Below are 19,789 nucleotides of genomic sequence, written 5' to 3' on the forward strand. Positions count from 1 at the left end.
CATAAACTGACCTTAGAAATGACAAATGCCAATAATTTGAGGTTTGCAGTTAAACATCTCTACAAGCAGGTCAGATAAATGTCCTACATGAAGTGTATCCACTAAAACCCAGTTGTAAGAAAGAGTTAAAAAAAAAACTTAGATAAACTGCCCTCAGGTTCAGGCCCCAAAACTGTTTTGCTTTTGACCTTAACCGTTTATCTCCCAGGAGTGATAGACATGTAACTTCTCCCCACAATATCCATACATTACCCAGCAAACAGGTTAGGAGAATACTCAGACCAGGTAGAGGTTGTTATCTTTATCTCAGACCAAATTCTTGTACCTAATTTGTAAGAAAATGAGTAGCAGCTAAATGTGAGAATTAAAATCAGATCTTAGGTGTTAAAAGGTTAATCTACTTGATGGTTATTTTTCTGGTGGAAAGTCCCAGCCAGGCTTAACCCTTTAAACCCAAAGAGTGATCGGCATTCAATTTCTCCCCACAATAGTAATGCTGAATCATTTATTGAGAGCACAAGAATAGAGATAATGATCACTAGCCTAAGAGGTTTTGATTGTTTAACATATTCTCCTTGTCAGTAGTTAAGAAAATGTATAGATAATGGTATAGAGAACATGGATACTGCTTGTAGATAGAAACAGTAGAGATGGTAAGTTTTGTCCCACACTCGTCCAATGCTCGTGAAAAGATGAAAAAACATCTTTCTTAATTCTTTACCAAGCTCAAAACTTACCATCTCTACAAAAAAGCTGAGGTCAATTCTTATGATGTTAGTTCAGAGAATTTGGTAATGGATTAACTAATAATCCCTAATTGATATTGTTTATTTTCAATACTTGTCTGCTTGATATTGTGTTAATTTTATATAGTATGGAGAAATTATGTCTCGGTCACTCATGGGAGTTCAAAGGTTAAGGTGTGGTGTCATTTTGCAGCAGAGAAGCTTTTTTGTGAAAGATTTACCCACTTTCTTTACACAGAACTAATGAGTCAAATACAACTCAATGCTTCATAGGAGAATATTTCACTTGTCTAGTTACTCACAGTATAGCTGGTTAGAGGTTGCTGATCTTTTTCTTTTCTTTACAGTTATTGTTTCTTGGAAGAGATTATCCAGCAGGAGAAAAGTATTTTAAATCCAAACTTAAACAAGCATTTATGAAAAACAGGGATGAAACAGACCCTGAGAAGATTAAGATGTTGATTGCCAGAGGAGAATATGTCATCAAAGAGGTTGAAGCTTTGTACATGTTACGAAAATACAGGACTTTAAAGCAACGATACTATGGAGACCAATAATGGCATAAAACATTGGCCATTAGAATTCTAAATCAAAATTTTCAGTGACAGATGCTCTTGCTTCAGGCTTAATGATTATGTAACTGCTTTGAGTGGTTATTTCAGTTGTACATAGTTTGAACTTCAGTTGTTCTAACTATACATGGCTGCAAAAATTTCTTAATATAATTTTGTATAAGGGTTTTAAGTCATGGCAACTTCTGCATCATCTAGTAAAGTAATTTTTTGGAATTCCTATTTTGTTGGTTTATGGAACAGTGTCACAGAGGTTTTTTTCAGAGAGAACTGCTAAGGAGTAGCAGTGAGTTGCTGATGAAAAAGAGGACTTTGTAACACTTTTGGAAAACATTTGTGTCTGAAGAGTTAAAAGTTGTCATTATGACATTTAAATGACAGATAAAGCTAACCACAAGGACAGTGTCAATTGTAAACCAGTTTTCATGTAGGCAGAGCATATATCCATGCCATAGGTATCAGCTGGTAGCTTAAAAAGGTTGGAGAAGTGATACACTGCTTCAGCATTGTGTGACATAAACAGGGTATGCATGTTACTCAATCCTTATATGTTCCTCTATCCCTAACTGGAGAATGTGAAACCATCTTATGACTCTTGCAATGTTGAACCACTGACTAACAGCTCTCCAACAAAAAGGCCTTTGAAAGGCTCAGATCACAGCTTAGATTTGACCTTTTGTCAGTGAGGATGGAAATGGTATTGAGTGATGCCCTTTTTCGCTGTTGGGAATACTGAGGCAGAATTAAAATGAGAAACTGGGATCATGATCAGGAAAATGGGATTTGTGCCAAGACCAGTTTTTAAATCACAGTTTGTGCACCTCAAAAATTGAGGCTTAAATTTTTGGAGTTCATCAATTGCAATCGCTTTTAGAACAGTTATCTAGTGAGTGTCCAAAGTGAGGGGGGTTTTAATTAACTTTCCTCTGTGATTGGTCCAGAAAACTCGCGCCATCTTCTCAACCAATCATGCAATTTTTTAATGGCGACTTGGTCATTCTCGTTTTCCCGCGCTTTAGGCAGTTTGCATGTTTTCACTCCTAGTTCTCATTGGCTAATTGGAATGGAAGTCTTTGCTCTGACGAAGAGTTAACGCTCGAAACTTAAGCTCTGAAACTCTTTACGGTGACCAATTTACATTATCAACCCAGTAGTACGACACAACTGCCTTTTGCTTTATTGGTAACTGCTCTATCTAATTTTTTTTAATCAAAGATTTTAATTAACAACACTACAAAATACAAACTAACATTGTTAACAAGAATGGCGTTTTTTACTATATTTATAATGTAAATATTACCTATGATAATGACATTGCCTTAAATACTAACCTTATGTACCATACTAACATCGCCTAAAGTTATTTGAGTTTCCCTTATATCAATCAGTTATACTAATTTGACCAATTTTTTTTTTTCACGCTTTTAAAAATTCCTCGTAAATGTTTGCACTAACCCACTTTTTCATCCACATAGACTAACACCACTAAATACCACTCAGATACTGAAGGCACAAAACAAAACTTATAACATCCGGAAAATATTGTTGAACCTGTGTTAAGCGGCACCGTACTAAGCGGTCTACCTGTAACAAGCGGTCAGTTGTCAAAGTCCTGATTTTTCCCCCTTCAGTTACCGTAGATTTTTTACCTCTGCTAAGTGGTCGCAGTGACCCTTGACTTAGTCCCAACGTCCTTAATCTCATGGCCTGACCTGTATTAAACGGTCACTTAAAGTGTAACCACCTTAGTAAAACTAAAAAAGTCCCAAGTAAAATTTATCAATGTTAGTACTGCATTTACAAATGTCCCTAGCGCATTACGCGTTAAACAGTCCATAGATTACTTTTTCATGCAGCCATTTACACGAAAGTTGTCGTTTTTTATCGCGTTTGACTGTTTCGTGGATCCTGTTTTAAGCGGTCATCCCGCCATTCCCCGTGGGTGACCGCTTAATAAAGGTTTGACTGTATGAAATAAGCCAGCAATTAATGAATACAATACTTCAATATGGCAGTCGCTCATGAAAAAAGTTATTGCAACCCCCGACTGCATGACCAACAAAATTTCGATTGATAATTAAATTCAAGTTCTGATTTCAATGAAAATTTCATTCACCTTCTCATTTTACACTCCATAAACCTAATTCCATGTAAACATCATTCATACCAAAATTTCCAGTCTTGTACATGGTTATATCGCAAATTTTTTGTTTTAAGGAAAACAGATGGGAAGTAAACAAGCACATCCAGACTTTTTCTAACCTCAGGTTCTCACGATCATTAAGTGCTATTATTATCATTAATAAATCTCTTTTGTCCGACCGATCATCCAATTTTTACGGATGAAAGGCAACGGAAAAATAAACCATTTTGGAAATGGCCCTAAGATCGGCGCACAAGAAGGGACTAGTCCCTATAACTATAGTCCTGGGAACCAAGTCCATTCGTGTGAACTATCCATTTTCATAAAAAATATGGTCGCAGGGACCAAATTAATCTGAATTCGTGGAACAAGTCCCCTGAACCAATCCCCCAAATTATCCAGGTCCCAGCGTGTGAACTGTTAGTGGGAGAAAGTCCCCGGTCACAAATAACAATAATCCAATCACTGAGTGGTATTTTAGTTCCCATAACCCCTTTCGAACTTAAATATATTTTCAATTTTATGCGACGTGGCCTGCAGAATAAATTTTCAATTTGGTCGTATTAAGGGCTCTGTCTGAAGAGCTGCTGTTTTTAGTTCTGGATCAGTTTAGTATACCGAATCCCAGGGGAAAAAAGAACGCTTTCGAAATTGTAAATGACTGACCAATTTTATAAATCGAGAGTATCTTGTTTAATTGACGTGAATATGTACTTCAGTGTTTTGCGGTTAAGTTAGTAAATTGATTCGGTTTCTCTGTTTGGGAGCGTTCCATTTCCGTCTCTACGCTTCCCTTAATTTCAGTGGAAGCGCTCTAAATTTTACTATTTTGACGTGTTACAGTTCCCGGCGTATAAACCTTTAATAGGATCTTAATGGGGTGATGGTTTTTACGGCTAATGGTTAAAATATTGGCTATTTAACGGCTAACAATTAATTTCTTTCCGTTGCGATTAAAGGAAAACCTTTTTACGGTTACTAAAACTCCTATTACGACTACGGTCATTTTTTTCGCCCAACGGCTAAAGGTTAAACCCATGGAGACCCTCTTCAAGAAAGTTGTCCTTGCAACTGATCCCATCGTGAAAACCCTACAGAGGACAAGTCCTTGCATGAAACAAGTCCCTGCCACTCGTTCCCTTGTATCCTGAAGATTGCTTAGTCCAAAAGTAAGACATCGTTTTCTACTGACAATAAAAAATTTATAAATTTACCTAACACAACAGCAAGGAAAGTAAATGTAACAAATACGTATTGATAAAAAGCGGATATCCTAAAACTTTTTTTCGTTTTTTCGATCGGATGAATTTCACTGACGTCAAGACTTCTACGTTATTTTGGATTGTATATTGTGACTTAGATTAAGCTCCAGGTAATCAATCATTTGTAAACATTTTAAGTTGATTGTTAAGAAAATAATCTTTAAGTGAAATATGTAAATGGCTAATAACTTTTTCTTATTTCGAGGACAAATTTGCATTCAAAGAGTACGTGTTAAGTAATTAAACCTAGCAAGCCAAGTTGTACATCTTAGATTCTGTTTCGAGGTAAGTCAATCTTGCTTTTTTTTTTTCCTCGAGGTAATTTTAAACACAATAATCCTAAAAGGCGAGCATTTTATAAGCTACTATTCCCATTCGACCAGCTCACCTGTCTCCCGAGAACATTAGCTTTTGTGTGACATCGTGAATCATTCTGTATAAAATGTTCCCTATTTTCCTACTTTTACCTCAAGAAAGCTACTAAGTGGTGGTTTTTACCTATAATGGTTGCCGCTGGGTTTTTTGTCATACTGTCCGCAATAAAAAATGTTCGCTACACTTTTACAATGTTCACAGTTCCTGGGAATTTTTCTCTGATTTCGAAATCTAACCGTCACGATTGCTTAATGGTTGTTAGGGTTGAGATTTCTGTTGGTTGTCGTTTTAGCCCTGATCATGATAGTGGATTTTCTACAGGTATTTCTCCGTTTTTCTCCCTTCTTGAAAGACAACACATACTAAAACAGTTCTACTTGACCACAACAGTGGCACAAGTTTTGTGCGATGAGTTCTTTGACGTCTTCAGTGTTACTCAGGCGAAAAAAAACTCCTTATCATATACCACTAACCGGACCAGATGCATGACCTAGATACTGCCAATATTCTTCAAAATTATGTATGACAAAGTGAGAGATACGCTGATTTGTTTCCTGCGTGTTGAAAAATGATTTGCACCCCTACACATTTAAAAAGTAAAAAGCCTTTAGATCTGTCCTTGTCATTCTCTGATCTCCACGAAGACCTATCGTTCCTTAATACTTGAGCATTGACTAATCTTGGTCAAAATGGTCTTCCTTTTAAAAATAAACTTTGGCAGTTTCAGATGCTATTTTCAAAAAGGTATTCTACTAAACGTTGAGTTTTTAAATCTTCCCCTTATCATCAAAATATTAATAATGGTTGATGAAAATCACGAAATTACGAGCTGATAGATTGTATTCTTGTGACCCGTAATAATTTTTCTGATCTACTCTCAATATAACTTGGTGCAAACCCGGAACATTTGGATTATCACACGGTTATCTTCCGTTGTCCGATTCATCATTTATGGGTACCACGCCACTTGAGTCTTACAGCCAATAACATCACGGAAGAAATGACCAATCAGGATTTAGAAACCGGACTTACAACATTCGATTGACAACAACCATTCACTTGACTCTGAAGATGACTTCCGCTCAGGTTGTCGAAACGTCAGTCACCACTACTGACAACAGTCCTTCTTAGGGCTACACGGACGATCAAACTACAATATTACACCTTATTGATTTGTTGACACCTTATCCCTCTCATTCTCGCTGCAAGGACAGGAGCCTGAGAACGAGGTTCAAATGCTAAAGAATATTTTTCTCGTAGAATTCATCCACAATGAAGTCATCAGAACACAGATTTCAAACGCTATTCGAGCCATTCCGTATCAAATCAGTTGAGAAGATACAACGTACCACAAGAGCTCAGCGGGTTCAGCGTCTAGAAGAGGCGAATTTCAATCCCTTCATGTTGAACTCTGAAGACATCATTATCGATCTGTTGACAGATTCTGGTACGGGCGCCATGAGCTCCGACCAGTGGGCCGCTATCATGAAGGGTGACGAGTCTTACGCGGGCTCACCAAGCTACCGGAATTTTGAAGCAGTGGTGAAAGAAATCTTTGGCTTCCGACACGTGATCCCTACGCACCAGGGCCGCGCTGCCGAGAGGATCTTATTCCAGTGTAGTCTCAAAGAGGGGGATGTCGTTCCAAACAACGCGCACTTTGATACAACTCAGGCCAACGTAGAAAAACGGGGAGCCAAAGCGATGAATTTGCCAGTTTCCGAAGCCTTGGATCCAGAGGTAAGTATTCCATTCGGTGGCGATATGGACATCAACAAACTGATAGAATTGCTGTCGAGTGGAATAAAAGATAAGGTTACATTGGTGATGACAACCGTAACTAACAATGCCACTGGTGGAATGCCCGTCAGTATGGAGAACATAAGAATGGTTTCCAAGATTTGCCGCTCTCGAGGAATCCCCTTCTTTCTTGACGCGTGCCGTTTTGCGGAAAATGCTTGGTTCATCAAAATGTTTGAGAAAGGGTATGCACATCGCTCGCCGCTTCAAATTGCACGCGAGATGTTTTCGCACGCCGATGGCTGTACCATGTCTGCCAAGAAAGATGGCCTCGTAAATATTGGAGGATTTCTAGCCATGAATGATGAGCAACTCGCTGACAAATGCCGCCGCGAGTTGATCATATCTGAGGGGTTTGTCACCTATGGCGGGTTGGCCGGAAGAGATCTCGAGGCGATGGCCGTTGGATTACGTGAGGGCCTAGAGGAAGACTATCTTCAATATCGAGTTGGATTTGTCAAAATGCTGGCAGATTTGCTGAGGGAATATCACATCCCTGTGTTAACCCCACCAGGTGGACATGCGGTCTACATCGACGCAGCAGCTATGTTGCCGCATATCCCCAGAGATCAATTCCCAGCTTGGGCTTTGAGCTGCGCATTATATGTTGAAGGTAAAATAACATTAGCTAATGACACATAAATTATTATTAGATGGAGAGCGGTGGCGCCTAAGTGCTTTACTTGCAAGAACACTAGAATGAATCTAGTGCTGTTTTTTTTTTTTTAAAGATTAAGTTGCTTCAAAAGATAGCACAAATACAGAACAAAACTACTCAAAGTCGCAAATCTTGCTCGAGATATACTGTCGTGTCGGAGCGTTTTTCGATTAAACTCGAATGAACACCAAAGGAGAACATAAGTTAATACTGAAAATTGCCAGTGAGACTTTGAAGTAAAAGAAAAAGTTCAAACTGCCTGAGGTGCGGTAAAACGGGAGAGACGAATTTGAAGTTACTCCTGAAACGAGAGCCATTTGTCGAAATGTCGAAGGTAACCCGGGATTTCAATGGTTTCCTTTACTTTGTGTTGTGATTGGTTCGGAACCCGCGCCACACTCTCAGCCAGATGTTCAAACCACAAAAGACATGAAGGAGAAAGTCAGCAAATATTGATTGCGTTGTATTTGAAAGGAAGCCATTATTGATATATGTATTTTTCAGGTGGTATTCGTTGCGGTGAGCTGGGCGGTGTAATGCTCGGTGGAGATGATATAAGCTTGGAGAACGGTCTCGAACAAGAAGATGAAAAGAAGGAACTTCTTCGCCTTGCAATTCCACGCAGGACATATACTGAGTCACACATGAAGTACGTATTTTCTACCCTATAGGTGAGGGGGGGACCTTTTAATTTTTCGGCTATTATCATTTTAATTATTATCATTTTTGTTGTTACTATAATTATTACTTTATTGGCAGAGAAAATTTCGGGCAATCAACGCAGTCTTTTTAGCCCTCTAAACATACTATCAAACAAACATAGTTCTCACAAATCATATAATCATGGTAAATTTACTGTAGGTATACCGCTGAAGTATTGGAGTACGTTAGCAGACACAAAAACGAAGTCAGCGGTTATAGAATCACGTGGGCTCCTGCTGTATTACGTCATTTCAGTGCTCATCTCGAACCCATTTTCCCGCCAAACCAGGAACACGAGAACGGCATTGGAAACGAGGGAAGATAATTTGGTGGAATTCGCTACATGTGAATCACCATTTCCTGTACTGCAAGGAGAATGCTCGTAAACTCACTGACTGTTGTGGAAACTATCCACTGAAGGATTAATCTTTTCTTTTGAGGCACGTATTACACTAATTTTATCACTATCCTAATAACCAGAATGCGGGGGTTTGTCAAACACAAGATTCAAATAAAGTTTGAGGCCATAATTGTATCCTGATTCCTGGTCTTGATAGATGATTTTTTTTGGCTCTTTCCGGCCGCTTGTAAAATTTCGTAATATTTTAATTTTAAGTGCGTCAGAATTCGTCGTATTCGCTACATATGAGTGGCAATACTTTGAGAACGGAGTCTTTGTATGAAAGACTTGACTGATATAATAAAACGATACAGTTCGCGGGCATGAATATCTTTTAGGCCAGACTAAGAGTTATTTCAGCCCGAGCCGCTAGGCGAGAATTAAAATGACTCGGAGAATGGCTTGAAACAGATTTATGCCCAAGAACATAAACCCTTTTACCATTATTATCATTTTGGAGGAAAATAAGAAAATAGAACCTGATTAATTACAACAAAACTGTCTGAAAAATCACGCGGGCGTGCGAACAGGCAAAAATATAATTTAGCCCGCCATAATCTCTATGTTAGCCCGCAAAATGCGCCACAGTTCCCGACAAATTGATTGATGATAATTTTCAGCTTCCCTTAATATTTTATTGCTTCACAAATGATCAAACTCGCCCTCAGGGCGATTCTTCCCATTCATATTTAAAGGGGAAAGCACTGAGGAAAAGAGATTGTAAATGAAAGATTTCTGAGGTGCTGCATAGACGAGTTTTAGGATCAACCAATATACGTATAAGAGCAAAAAATTTATATGCAAGTGAACTATGTGCAATAAAAATATTCTCTTTCGGGATTTGAAAACATCTGCTCTTGATATGAGACTTAAATAACACTTTATCTGTATGCTGAAAAAATATTGGCAAATGAAACTCAAATATGACGACATTGGCGGAATTGATCAAAAAGATCATTTGATCTACGTTGTGTAATTTCCGATGGTTAAGTTTGTTTATGGTGTCGCCTCTTCCCCCTTTACATGCATCTTAGATTGTGTAACATTTGGACAAGGAATAAGCCTTTATGTCAATGGAAGTATTTAAGAATGCGATGGTACTGGAGGAAAAAATTTTCTCAGAGAACCTAGGGTACGTCGCTTTGCTTCTCCGGCAGATTCAGTCTTGCACAAAAAAAACTCCTCTCAAGTATTGTTGCGTTGGTAATTGCAACTTTTCAAGGTAAAAAGTCGCTATTTCATAGATCACTTTTTTTCGGCTAAAAACAGTGACTGATCGTGAAACTTAAATGACACATGTAATTTTTTGTGTCAGCATTTTACTTTACGTGAGAGACTATATTCTAAAATGTACAATTTATATCGGTTTGAGTGTTTGCAGCCTGCTTATCAGAGCTCATTTATCAATTATGAGTGCTTATCATTCAGTTTCACCCCTGTATTTTTGGGCCGTGCACCATATTCTCGATTACGTTTTAAGGCAATTTTAAAAACTTTGATTGATTTGAGGCTTCGTTTGCTAATTTTTGCCGTTTCGTATTAGTGAAATGTCTTCGATCTGATTGTTAACACAATACACCCTAACATTAGCATTCTCCACGGTGTTCTCTTTACATTTACTGTTACACTGATTAGTAGAATTTTTTTTACTGTGACACTGATTGGTAGAATTTTTTTGAGCTATCAGGACCTTTTTAAATTGGTGATTGTTTCCTTCATTCTCATGACCTTTAAATTTGATTCAGGGGCTTTATTGTAAGGAGAAATTAGAAGCCAGACATTCTTAGGGGTTAAAACAAGAATAAAATGATATAAAGGAATTGAAATACATTTTGTTATCTGTAAGAGGGGCCAAAACTCGGTTTTCCTAATTTTTCTACGAACTAAGGTGGAACTCTACCTCAACAAAAGGCTTACATAGATTGTGCGATTGTACACACTTTGGAATTTGTTATCCGTTGGTTATCTCATGGAATTTTTCTTCGTGCTTTAACAAGTTATTTGACATGTTACTCTTGAAAATTGTCGTGAAATTAAATTGAAAGCAGAGGTAAATAACTGAACGGTGTATCATTGCAACGTTTCTCTTACTTAATTTGGTTCGATCTGTTCCTCTGATCTCTCAACACGTTACGATAAAACGATCTACTGAAAAGTTTCGAGAGACAAGTTTGTTCTGTCAAACAGTTATCAGTTTCTCCAACTTAGTGATGTTTGAAGTTATATCTTTTCACAGGATTCTTCCGGGAGAATTGTAAATAAAAAGAAGTAAAACATCCGTTGAAAATGCGAGAACTCATTTCAAAGGCTGAAGAGCTCAAGGTTTTCCGCTCTAACGAAGATTGTGCTCATGGAAGAGCGATCACAAAAGTAAATCTTTCATCCATGTTAGCTGTTGTAGCCAGTTACATTAAATATATATCTAAAACAAGAATTTATCACTTCCATAATATGTTATGGATTTTTTCGGTTTTGGTTATTGATATTCTGCGTATCAAAGTCTAATTTTCAAATTTTGTCATATTTTTAATCATCAGCTTATCAACATCGTTTTTAGTTCGGGACAACAACTTTTTACAAAGGCATGATGTGTTTGCTGTAAAAAACACTATATTGGAAATTTCAAGTGTAAACGCTTCATTTTGTAAATAGCCCTTTTGGGTAAACGGAAGCAAACAAATGTTCTTGTCCAGAGTAATTACAATGGCTAGAAACCGGAAAATTTCCCTTTTAAATGACTAAGGGTTGGACGTTTAAGGGTTTTCTTCGGTGAAAGGAGCAGATATCGGAAATGGCAAATAGATGCAACTAATTCTATTTCTTCCATTCGTTTAGGTAAAACGGTTTTTTTTATTCTCTTTTTCTTAATCAAAATAACCAAAATAGTTATTACCAAACGGTAGAGTTCAGAGTATCAAATGCGGAACAGATAAAAGAAATTTCAAATTCAAAACAAAATAATTTACTTCTAATTTTTTTCGAGAGAGAAAATCCCTTTCTCGGCATACACGGGGTTATTCCTAAAGGCAAATCCAACAACCGTATTAGTAATTTCTTTATTAAAAGTGACCCACTAATCCGTTCTGCCTTTTTCTCATTTTATAATTTACAATAACAATTTTTCTGTGTCATTATGTAACTATAAATGTACTTACGGTAACTTATGATCATGTTATAAATCTTATCAGATTTTGAAGACTGGCCCGCTTAGATTGGCGTGCAGACTAGCTGCCCTTTCACATTAAGAATGACAAAAAATATGAAATGTTGTCATTGTGACTGTACTTTTTCCCTTCCCTAACAGGATTCAGAACCGATGGATTTGAAAGAACATAGTTTTCAAACTTTCTTCGAGCCTTTTCGTATCAAATCAGTTGAGAAGATACAACGTACCACAAGAGCTCAGCGGGTTCAGCGTCTAGAAGAGGCGAATTTTAATCCCTTCATGTTGAACTCTGAAGATATCACTATCGATCTGTTGACAGATTCTGGTACGGGCGCCATGAGCTCTGACCAGTGGGCCGCTGTCATGAAGGGTGACGAGTCTTACGCGGGCTCACCAAGCTACCGGAAGTTTGAAGCGGTGGTGAAAGAAATCTTCGGCTTCCGCCATGTGATCCCTACGCACCAGGGCCGCGCTGCCGAGAGGATCTTATTCCAGTGTAGTCTCAAAGAAGGGGATGTTGTTCCAAACAACGCACATTTTGACACAACACAGGCCAACGTAGAAAATTGTGGAGCCAAGGCACTCAATTTGCCAGTCCCCGAGGCCCTAGATGCTAAAATTAAAGTTCCTTTCAGGGGAAACATGGACGTCAACAAACTAAAAGAGTTATTGTCGGGGGAAATGAAAGAAAGCGTTGCTATGGTAATGATTACAATTACAAACAACGCCATTGGTGGAGAGCCCGTCAGTATGGAGAATATCAAAGCGGTTTCCAAGATCTGCCACTTGCACGGAATCCCGTTTTTCCTCGACGCCTGCCGTTTTGCGGAAAACGCGTGGTTCATCAAAACGCGTGAAGAGGCTTATACATATCGCACGCCGCTCCAGATAGCACGTGAGATGTTTTCCTATGCTGATGGCTGTACCATGTCTGCTAAGAAAGATGGTCTCGTAAATATTGGGGGATTTCTGGCCATGAATGACGAGCATCTTGCTGACAAGTGCCGCCGGGAGTTGATCATATCTGAAGGGTTTCTCACTTATGGCGGGTTGGCGGGGAGAGACCTGGAAGCGATGGCTGTAGGATTGCGCGAGGTTCTGGAGGAAGACTACCTTCGGTATCAAGTTGGATTTGTCAAAATGTTGGCAGATTTGCTGAAGGAACATCACATCCCTGTGTTAACCCCACCAGGTGGTCATGCGGTCTACATCGACGCAGCAGCTATGTTGCCGCATATCCCCAGAGAGCAGTTCCCAGCTTGGGCTTTGGGCTGCGCTTTATATGTGGAAGGCAAGTCAAAGTCTGTGTTACTGGGTATAAGCCGGTGGAATCTTTGTTTTTATGGAACTCATCACGTTGCCTGGTGTACGTCTTCTACTTGCCACGAAATGCGCGGTCATCTCTGAGAAATCTCAGAGCTCACAGGGAAGATCCAGGGAATCAGCCATTGCTTATCGCTTGGAAAGAGTTGGTGTTGGGGGGTCTGAGGATTTTGGTTCTCCTGATTACTTCCTTAAAGCTCTGTAACATTCTTATGCCTTCCCCCCCTTAATTGGCATTCATTTTCTATAGTCTCCCACTATGCTCTGCTGGCGACGACTGATGCCCCCCCGTTCCCCCTTAAAACCGTGTGAGCCCCCCTCCACCCCCTCTCCAGGCAATAAATAAGGACTGGTCCCTGATTACTTTTTAATCCCATTATGATGAGAAACGTGTACGCATTTTTATCAGTAACCGCGGAATGATGTAACACACTGATCATGCGTTCACTCACCTAGGATAATATTCCATTTCAAATCGGTAGTAGTCTGGGCAAAGCAAGGCGTTCTGTTCTGTTCTGCCAGAAACCAACAGCGGAAAGGCGCACGGATTAATTTTTTCCTTTCCCCATGAATTCCACCGCCCGCGGAAACGCCTGGTAACAGACTAGACATAGCTCTCGAACTTACCTTATTTGTTTAACTTCTTAGGGGGAATCCGATGTGGTGAGTTAGGTGGTGTGATGCATGGAAAAGATCCTAAGATCATGGAAAATGACCATGAATTAGAAGACGACGAAAGTGGAGAACTTCTACGCCTTGCCATACCACGAAGGACATATACTGAGTCACACATGAAGTAAGTACCGAATAAGTGTTTGTCCATACATAGTTTGAGAGCGCTAGGATTCCTAACCGTGAGTCAAATTTTGATTACGATTTTGTCCATTTTATAGGTACGTCGCCGAAGTATTGCAGTATGTTTACAGACACAAAAGAAAGGTTAACGGATACAGAATCACCTGGGCACCGAATGTACTGCGCCATTTCAGCGCTCACCTGGAACCCATTCCTCCATCAGCCAAGAAAGAAGAGGGGCCTGAGGAGGACGAGGTCGATGACATGGAGGAATTCTTAACACGCGTGCGTGGAATGTCACTTCGTCGACACTCCTACCAGTTTTTGTAACTCTAGTAAACTCGTCGCAGCTTGACATGCTCTGACAAAGGACTAACCCTCGCAACGTCACTCTTTACGGTGGCAAAATTTTACAACAATAACTCAATTAATAAAACTTGATTATCTTGTTGTACGCCCCGCCCACGCAGATATCAACCTCGTTCCTTTTTGCATTTGAATGGACCTTGGCTTCGTCTCAGTCCATAAAAAAAGTTTAATATCCAGTCATCTTGTCCTCGCTCTCGGTCAATCGCATATTTATATTGTAAAATTTGTTTTAGGATTGTGTTCAATCAGATATCGCAATCGGTTGGTTAATTAACGATACTGAGCCCAATTACGGTTGCTCCTGTTCAATCCATTAGTTAGAGCGCATTTCGATTGCAAGTCGTAACACAAACCCAAAGAAATCACAATGGCCAATCAGAGAAAGGAAAATGCTCTTAAGATAATGGGAACTTTAAGTAATGCGTAGCAAAACGCGGGCGTCCAAGTCGTGATTGGTTTTAGTTTTGCATCTGATTGGTTGAGAAGGTTGGTGCGAAATTTCTGGGCCAATCACAGAGCAAAGTACAGCAATACCAAAGCAATCCCAAATACCAATGTAACAATGAATTACTTTCTACACTATATTGAGAATTGCTCCAAATGGATATTAAATTGGATTGCAATGCCACTGCATCAATGCTGATAGCATCCGTTCAAATATCTCCTCCCTAATAAGCATTATCAGTTTCCGCCAAAGTTCGCTCCTTAATAAAGGTTACGACGATGACAAAGATAAAAACATAGTTGATTAACTTAAATTCATTTTTACTGTCTTAATACATAACAAGTAAATAAATTTCTTCAAATACGTCGTTCTTAGACTTTCTTATCTATAAATGTTTCCTCTTTTCTTTATCATAGTGTAAACTGCAACAATTTTGCGTAACCTATTAAACAATCTTATTACGATTAAAAATTTTTAGTAAGAATTTTATTTAAAACAGATTCAAAATTCTTTACATCGGGTGACTGAAAGGTATTATGCCTGCGCAGCAAGCAAGGCTTGTTTCTAGGGAGTTTCCATCATCCGATGAGGGCACTTCCAAGAAATAGGCTAATAGGGATGTGCCGATAGATAGAGTCGCATTTTTACGACTAAATTGACTGTAATGGGGTTGAATTTTGTTAGAGTTACAAGAATCGGGTGGCATATTTGTGGGATTTTGGGGGTAAGTAGGCTTTACGTCTACAATTGGCCACAGTATAGACTATGGTGGGGCAGGGGATCTGAGATACCAGCGGTACATACCCAGTAAAATAGACCCAAGCACCCCCGCCACAGTATAGACTATAATGGGGCAGGGGATCTGAGAGGTCAGCGGCACATACCCAGTAAAATAGAACCAAATTCCCTCGCAGCCATTACTATTCCCATAAAATCAAATCGCGTACGTCATAACATCAAAATCCATCGGAATTAGTTAATTACTGGGTCTCAAATCATATTAACTAAACTGCATTGATGAATTTTTTCGTCTCCTCAACACTTGACCACTGGATACCTTTACGGCTGACGGACGGCGCACTTTATCTGTTTCCTCAGAAGCCTCTGACGGCGGTGGAATGGGTTCCAGATGAGCGGTGAAATGACGCAACCAGGGTGGTTCCCACGCAATGGTATAGCCGCAAACCTTAGAGCGGTTCCTGTAAATATGGGCGCAGACCTCTGCAACATATCTGTAAAGAGGATTTATACAATTATTGGTACATGCTAGTTAGTAGGAATCCCCCTTGAAAAGCCTAAAAAGGGAACAAGGAAATTTTGAATTCTTCCATCCTTTTCCTTGGTGGGCAGAATTAGGATTTCAAGAGACGTTTAGTTGAGGAAAGCATAATAACATTAAGGTTAAATGCTTTGAAAGTCGACATCAGAGCATCCTTTCACGATTTTCTCGCGGCAGTTACCCTCATCCAATCAGATACGAAACTTTTCAAACGCCTACGCCTTTGTGAACAGCACGTGTCAGACTCGCGCTTGATCACTTGACATAAGGAATGGATAGGAATGTGCCACGTGACACATTTGGTCGGTGGGAGAGTTTAACAGGGTAATTTAGTATTATCAAATGAGTTGATAACGTAAATTAGCCACCACAAAGGCATTTAAAGCTAGCGTTTCGAGCGTTAGCCATTCGACAGAGCGAAGGGCGAAGCTACGCTCCGATGAAGGGCTAACGCTCGAAACGTCAGCTTAAAAACTCTTTATGGTGGCTAATTTACGTTATCAACTCAGTTTATAATACTAAATTACCACACTATAAGAATTAATGTTACACTTTATAAGTGAAGGGCTCACCTGATATGAGACTCAGTGTAGGTGCGGCGAGGAATGGCCAGACGGAACAGCTCTTCATGCTCCTCCACTTCAGTTTCAAAAACCTCATCATCTTCTTCATCAGTGTTTACTTCATCCTCTGTATTCTCACTCACTGCGGAAGACTCCTTGCCATTTTTGGCCGTTCCCAGCATCACCCCGCCAACTTCAGCCCCTCGGATACCTCCCTCGACATAAAGGGCGCACCCGAGGGCCCACGCGGGAAATTGTTCCCTGGGGATGTGAGGCAGCATTGCACCTGCGTCGATATACACCGCGTGACCTCCTGGGGGCGTGACAATCGGAACATGGTTCTCTACGAGTAAGTCCCCCAAAAACTTCACGAAGCCAACTTGATAACGCAAGTAGTCCTCTTCTAAGACCTCGTTTAATCCCACGGCAATTGCTTCGAGATCGCGACCGGCGAGTCCACCGTACGTCGTAAACCCTTCGGTTATCAAGAGCTCTTTGCGGCATTGTGCGGCGAGTTCCGAGTCGTTCATTGCCAAAAATCCCCCAATGTTTGCGAGGCCGTCTTTCTTTGCGGACATAGTGCAACCATCGCCGTATGAGAAGATTTCATGCGCGATTTCTTTGGGTGTGCGATTGGCATAGCCTTCTTCTTTGATCTTGATGAACCAAGCGTTCTCAGCGAAACGACAGGCATCGAAGAACAGCGGAATACCATGAGCTCGACATAGTTTTGAGACCGCCTTGATATTCTCCATGCTAACAGGCTCACCTCCAACCATGTTATTGGTTATGGTGATCATAACAAGTGGGATTCTGGCCTTACTCTTAGCGACCTTTTCTTCTAGCATTCCTATATTCATGTTACCCTTAAATGGCATATCTGTACTCGGCTCCATAGCTTCGGGTGTCAAAAAATTGATCGCGTGCCCCCCCTGCGCTTCGATGTTGGCCAAAGTAGTCGCAAAGTGTGCGTTGTTAGGAACGATATCTCCTTCCTTTATTGTGCACCGGAAGAGAATGCGCTCAGCAGCGCGCCCTTGATGCGTGGGGATCACGTGACGATAGCCAAAGATCTCCTTGACGACCTTTTCAAACTTTATGTAACTCGGGGAGCCTGCGTACGACTCGTCTCCAAGCATTACCGCTGCCCACTGTTCAGAACTCATCGCCCCAGTCCCTGAATCGGTCAGCAGGTCAATCATGATGTTCTCCGAGTCCAAGAGATACAAATTGTAGTTGGCTTGTTTCAGATGCTTGATTCGTTCGTCTCGCGTTGTTTGCTTGAGTTTCTCAACAGATTTGATTTTGAAAGGCTCGAAGAACGTCGAAAACTTGTGCTCTTGCATATTTTCACAGGGTTAGAGCTAACACTGAAATATAATAAAAATAGTGTTTGACTGCGCTGTAAATCAGCCTGAAGGTCTCCAACAACCGATAATAAGTGCATCACACGCTCCTCCCTGGGATAATTTTATCATTTACCACTTAATTTTCGAGTTTGGCGATAGGAAGGGGAGGGGGACGAGACTTTAGGAAGGAGAGGGTGGGGAAGGGGAAAGAGCCTACTACGTATGCGCAGGCCAAATATTAAGGGTATCGAATAGATGAGTTTAAGACACTCCTAAACGAGGGAGCTAAACAATGTTACTGTGTGAAACTCACGGCAAACGGGGAGGGGAGTCAGATACAACTTCGAAAAAAGCAGTGAAAGCGCAGTATACAGAGCTAGCAAAAATATTTTAAGAATTGCCAATGGAGGGGCAAAATTATGTGCTGGTTCTACGTAGAGTCGTTTGGAGACAAGACAGAGTAATTTGTAGACTTTCCGATGGAAAAAAAAAAGAAAAAGAAAAGGAAGACAAAAAAGATCCAGACAAATTGAAAAAACTTTCAGTTCTGGTGCCTCAAAAAATGTAATGAGGCAGGAGCCCTTACTGAGGATATTGACCAATTTCACAGCCGCCTAAACAACGGGGGAAGGATGTTCAGGCTTAGAATTCAGAGGGGTCAACTATTTAAAATATTAGCTACAGGTCAAGATTAAATTTTATACATCTGCTTGGTGGAATTTTTCCGATTATTAAAAATGAGGCATGTCACGAAATTTTGCATTGTGTTTTGAATGCTGAAAATTGTCGTTCACTTGAAGGAAACATTCACATTTACTTTTCGGATGAAGAAAAACACCAAAGAAACAGGCAAAAACCAAGTAGAGACCAGGATGGTTGAGTACTGAGAAGATAGACATCGATTATAGAAACAAACTCATAAAATTTAGCTTTCCCATGGTTTGAAGGCCAAGCGAGATGATCGCTCGGGAAGAGAGGAATTTTACTAGACACTCTTCAGACAATGGAATGAAATAACGATTGGTAATAGAAACAATGGCATTTGTTTCTCAAAGAAATCTAAGAAGTATGATCTTTCGGATGAGCGTCAGTCCCTTACGGTTCGTCGCACAAGAATAGATGACTTAAGTCTAAGATTTTGATGTGCTGGTGTCGGGAAATCGGCATTTCTTCCAAAAGTCAGTTCTTTGCCGTCGAAGGACAATAACCTGTAGTTTAAACCGTTTTCCGTTTCTGTTCATTGCTACTCTATTAAGTCATGCGTTTCAAATTAATTGGAGTGAAACACTGCATATAAAACTTTAGTTGATATGATCGTTTAGTGTTGACATTACATTACTTGAACAAGCAAATAATTTGTTGGGGCTATATTGCGGGTTTGCCGTTTATCTCGTCGTGAAAGTGTAACTGATTTCGGTTTCCATGGTGCACAAGCAAATGTTACGATATGTTTTCAATTCCCTACCTTTATGCCAGCGATGGCGAAAAATTCTGTCCACAAAGATCAGTGAAGTTTTCTCTCACAGTCGAGATTTACCGGTTCGTCGCTGAACGCTTATAGACTTGGACGCTGAAGTAACGTGGAATCATATGACAACATAGTCCTCTGGGGATCCCCTCAATTTATCGTGTTTCCAGTACGTCACAAAAGACCTTGACATGTCACCCGTTTCCTGCTCTCTTTCATCTCGTTTACAGTTGTGAAGAGGACAATCGTGATTGCAAGGCTACAGAAAGATTGCGGAAAACTTGCACACAATGACTCTAAAGTAAAAAATAAATACTAACAAAGAATGACAACTGTAACTGAAATAAAGGTAGCGTGGTAACAGAAAAATTACG

General features: G+C 40.0%; 3 protein-coding genes across 5 annotated transcripts; 2 read left to right on the forward strand and 1 right to left on the reverse strand.

Moving 5' to 3' along the window:
- Positions 1-6,370: 6,370 nt before the first annotated feature.
- LOC131776709 (tryptophanase-like) lies at positions 6,371-8,583 on the forward strand. Its single transcript, XM_059092940.2, has 3 exons — positions 6,371-7,511; positions 8,061-8,205; positions 8,418-8,583. Exons 1-3 carry the CDS (start codon positions 6,371-6,373, stop codon positions 8,581-8,583), a joined length of 1,452 nt encoding a protein of 483 aa, XP_058948923.2.
- Positions 8,584-9,753: 1,170 nt separating this feature from the next.
- On the forward strand, positions 9,754-15,096 carry LOC131776684 (tryptophanase-like). 3 transcript variants are annotated; one of them, XM_059092903.2, is made up of 5 exons: positions 9,766-9,880; positions 10,895-11,028; positions 11,963-13,115; positions 13,796-13,943; positions 14,041-15,096. In XM_059092903.2, the coding sequence occupies exons 2-5, from the start codon at positions 10,945-10,947 to the stop codon at positions 14,270-14,272; spliced, it is 1,617 nt and encodes a 538-aa protein (XP_058948886.2). In that variant the 5' UTR covers positions 9,766-9,880; positions 10,895-10,944; the 3' UTR covers positions 14,273-15,096. The 3 variants fall into 3 exon arrangements, with proteins under 3 accessions (XP_058948888.2, XP_058948886.2, XP_058948887.2); XM_059092905.2 differs by lacking the exon at positions 10,895-11,028 and having other exon boundaries at positions 9,754-9,880; positions 14,041-15,094; XM_059092904.2 differs by lacking the exons at positions 9,766-9,880; positions 10,895-11,028 and adding an exon at positions 11,383-11,493 and having other exon boundaries at positions 14,041-15,094.
- Positions 15,097-15,110: 14 nt separating this feature from the next.
- On the reverse strand, positions 15,111-19,547 carry LOC131776685 (tryptophanase). Its single transcript, XM_059092907.2, has 3 exons — positions 19,413-19,547; positions 16,608-17,968; positions 15,111-15,988 (listed from the first exon to the last, which is right to left on the reverse strand). Exons 2-3 carry the CDS (start codon positions 17,942-17,944, stop codon positions 15,757-15,759), a joined length of 1,569 nt encoding a protein of 522 aa, XP_058948890.1. The 5' UTR covers positions 17,945-17,968; positions 19,413-19,547; the 3' UTR covers positions 15,111-15,756.
- Between the last annotated feature and the right edge of the window lie 242 nt (positions 19,548-19,789).

Source organism: Pocillopora verrucosa, chromosome 8 (genome assembly GCF_036669915.1).
Source record: "Pocillopora verrucosa isolate sample1 chromosome 8, ASM3666991v2, whole genome shotgun sequence".
NCBI classification, from domain to species: Eukaryota; Metazoa; Cnidaria; class Anthozoa; order Scleractinia; family Pocilloporidae; genus Pocillopora; species Pocillopora verrucosa.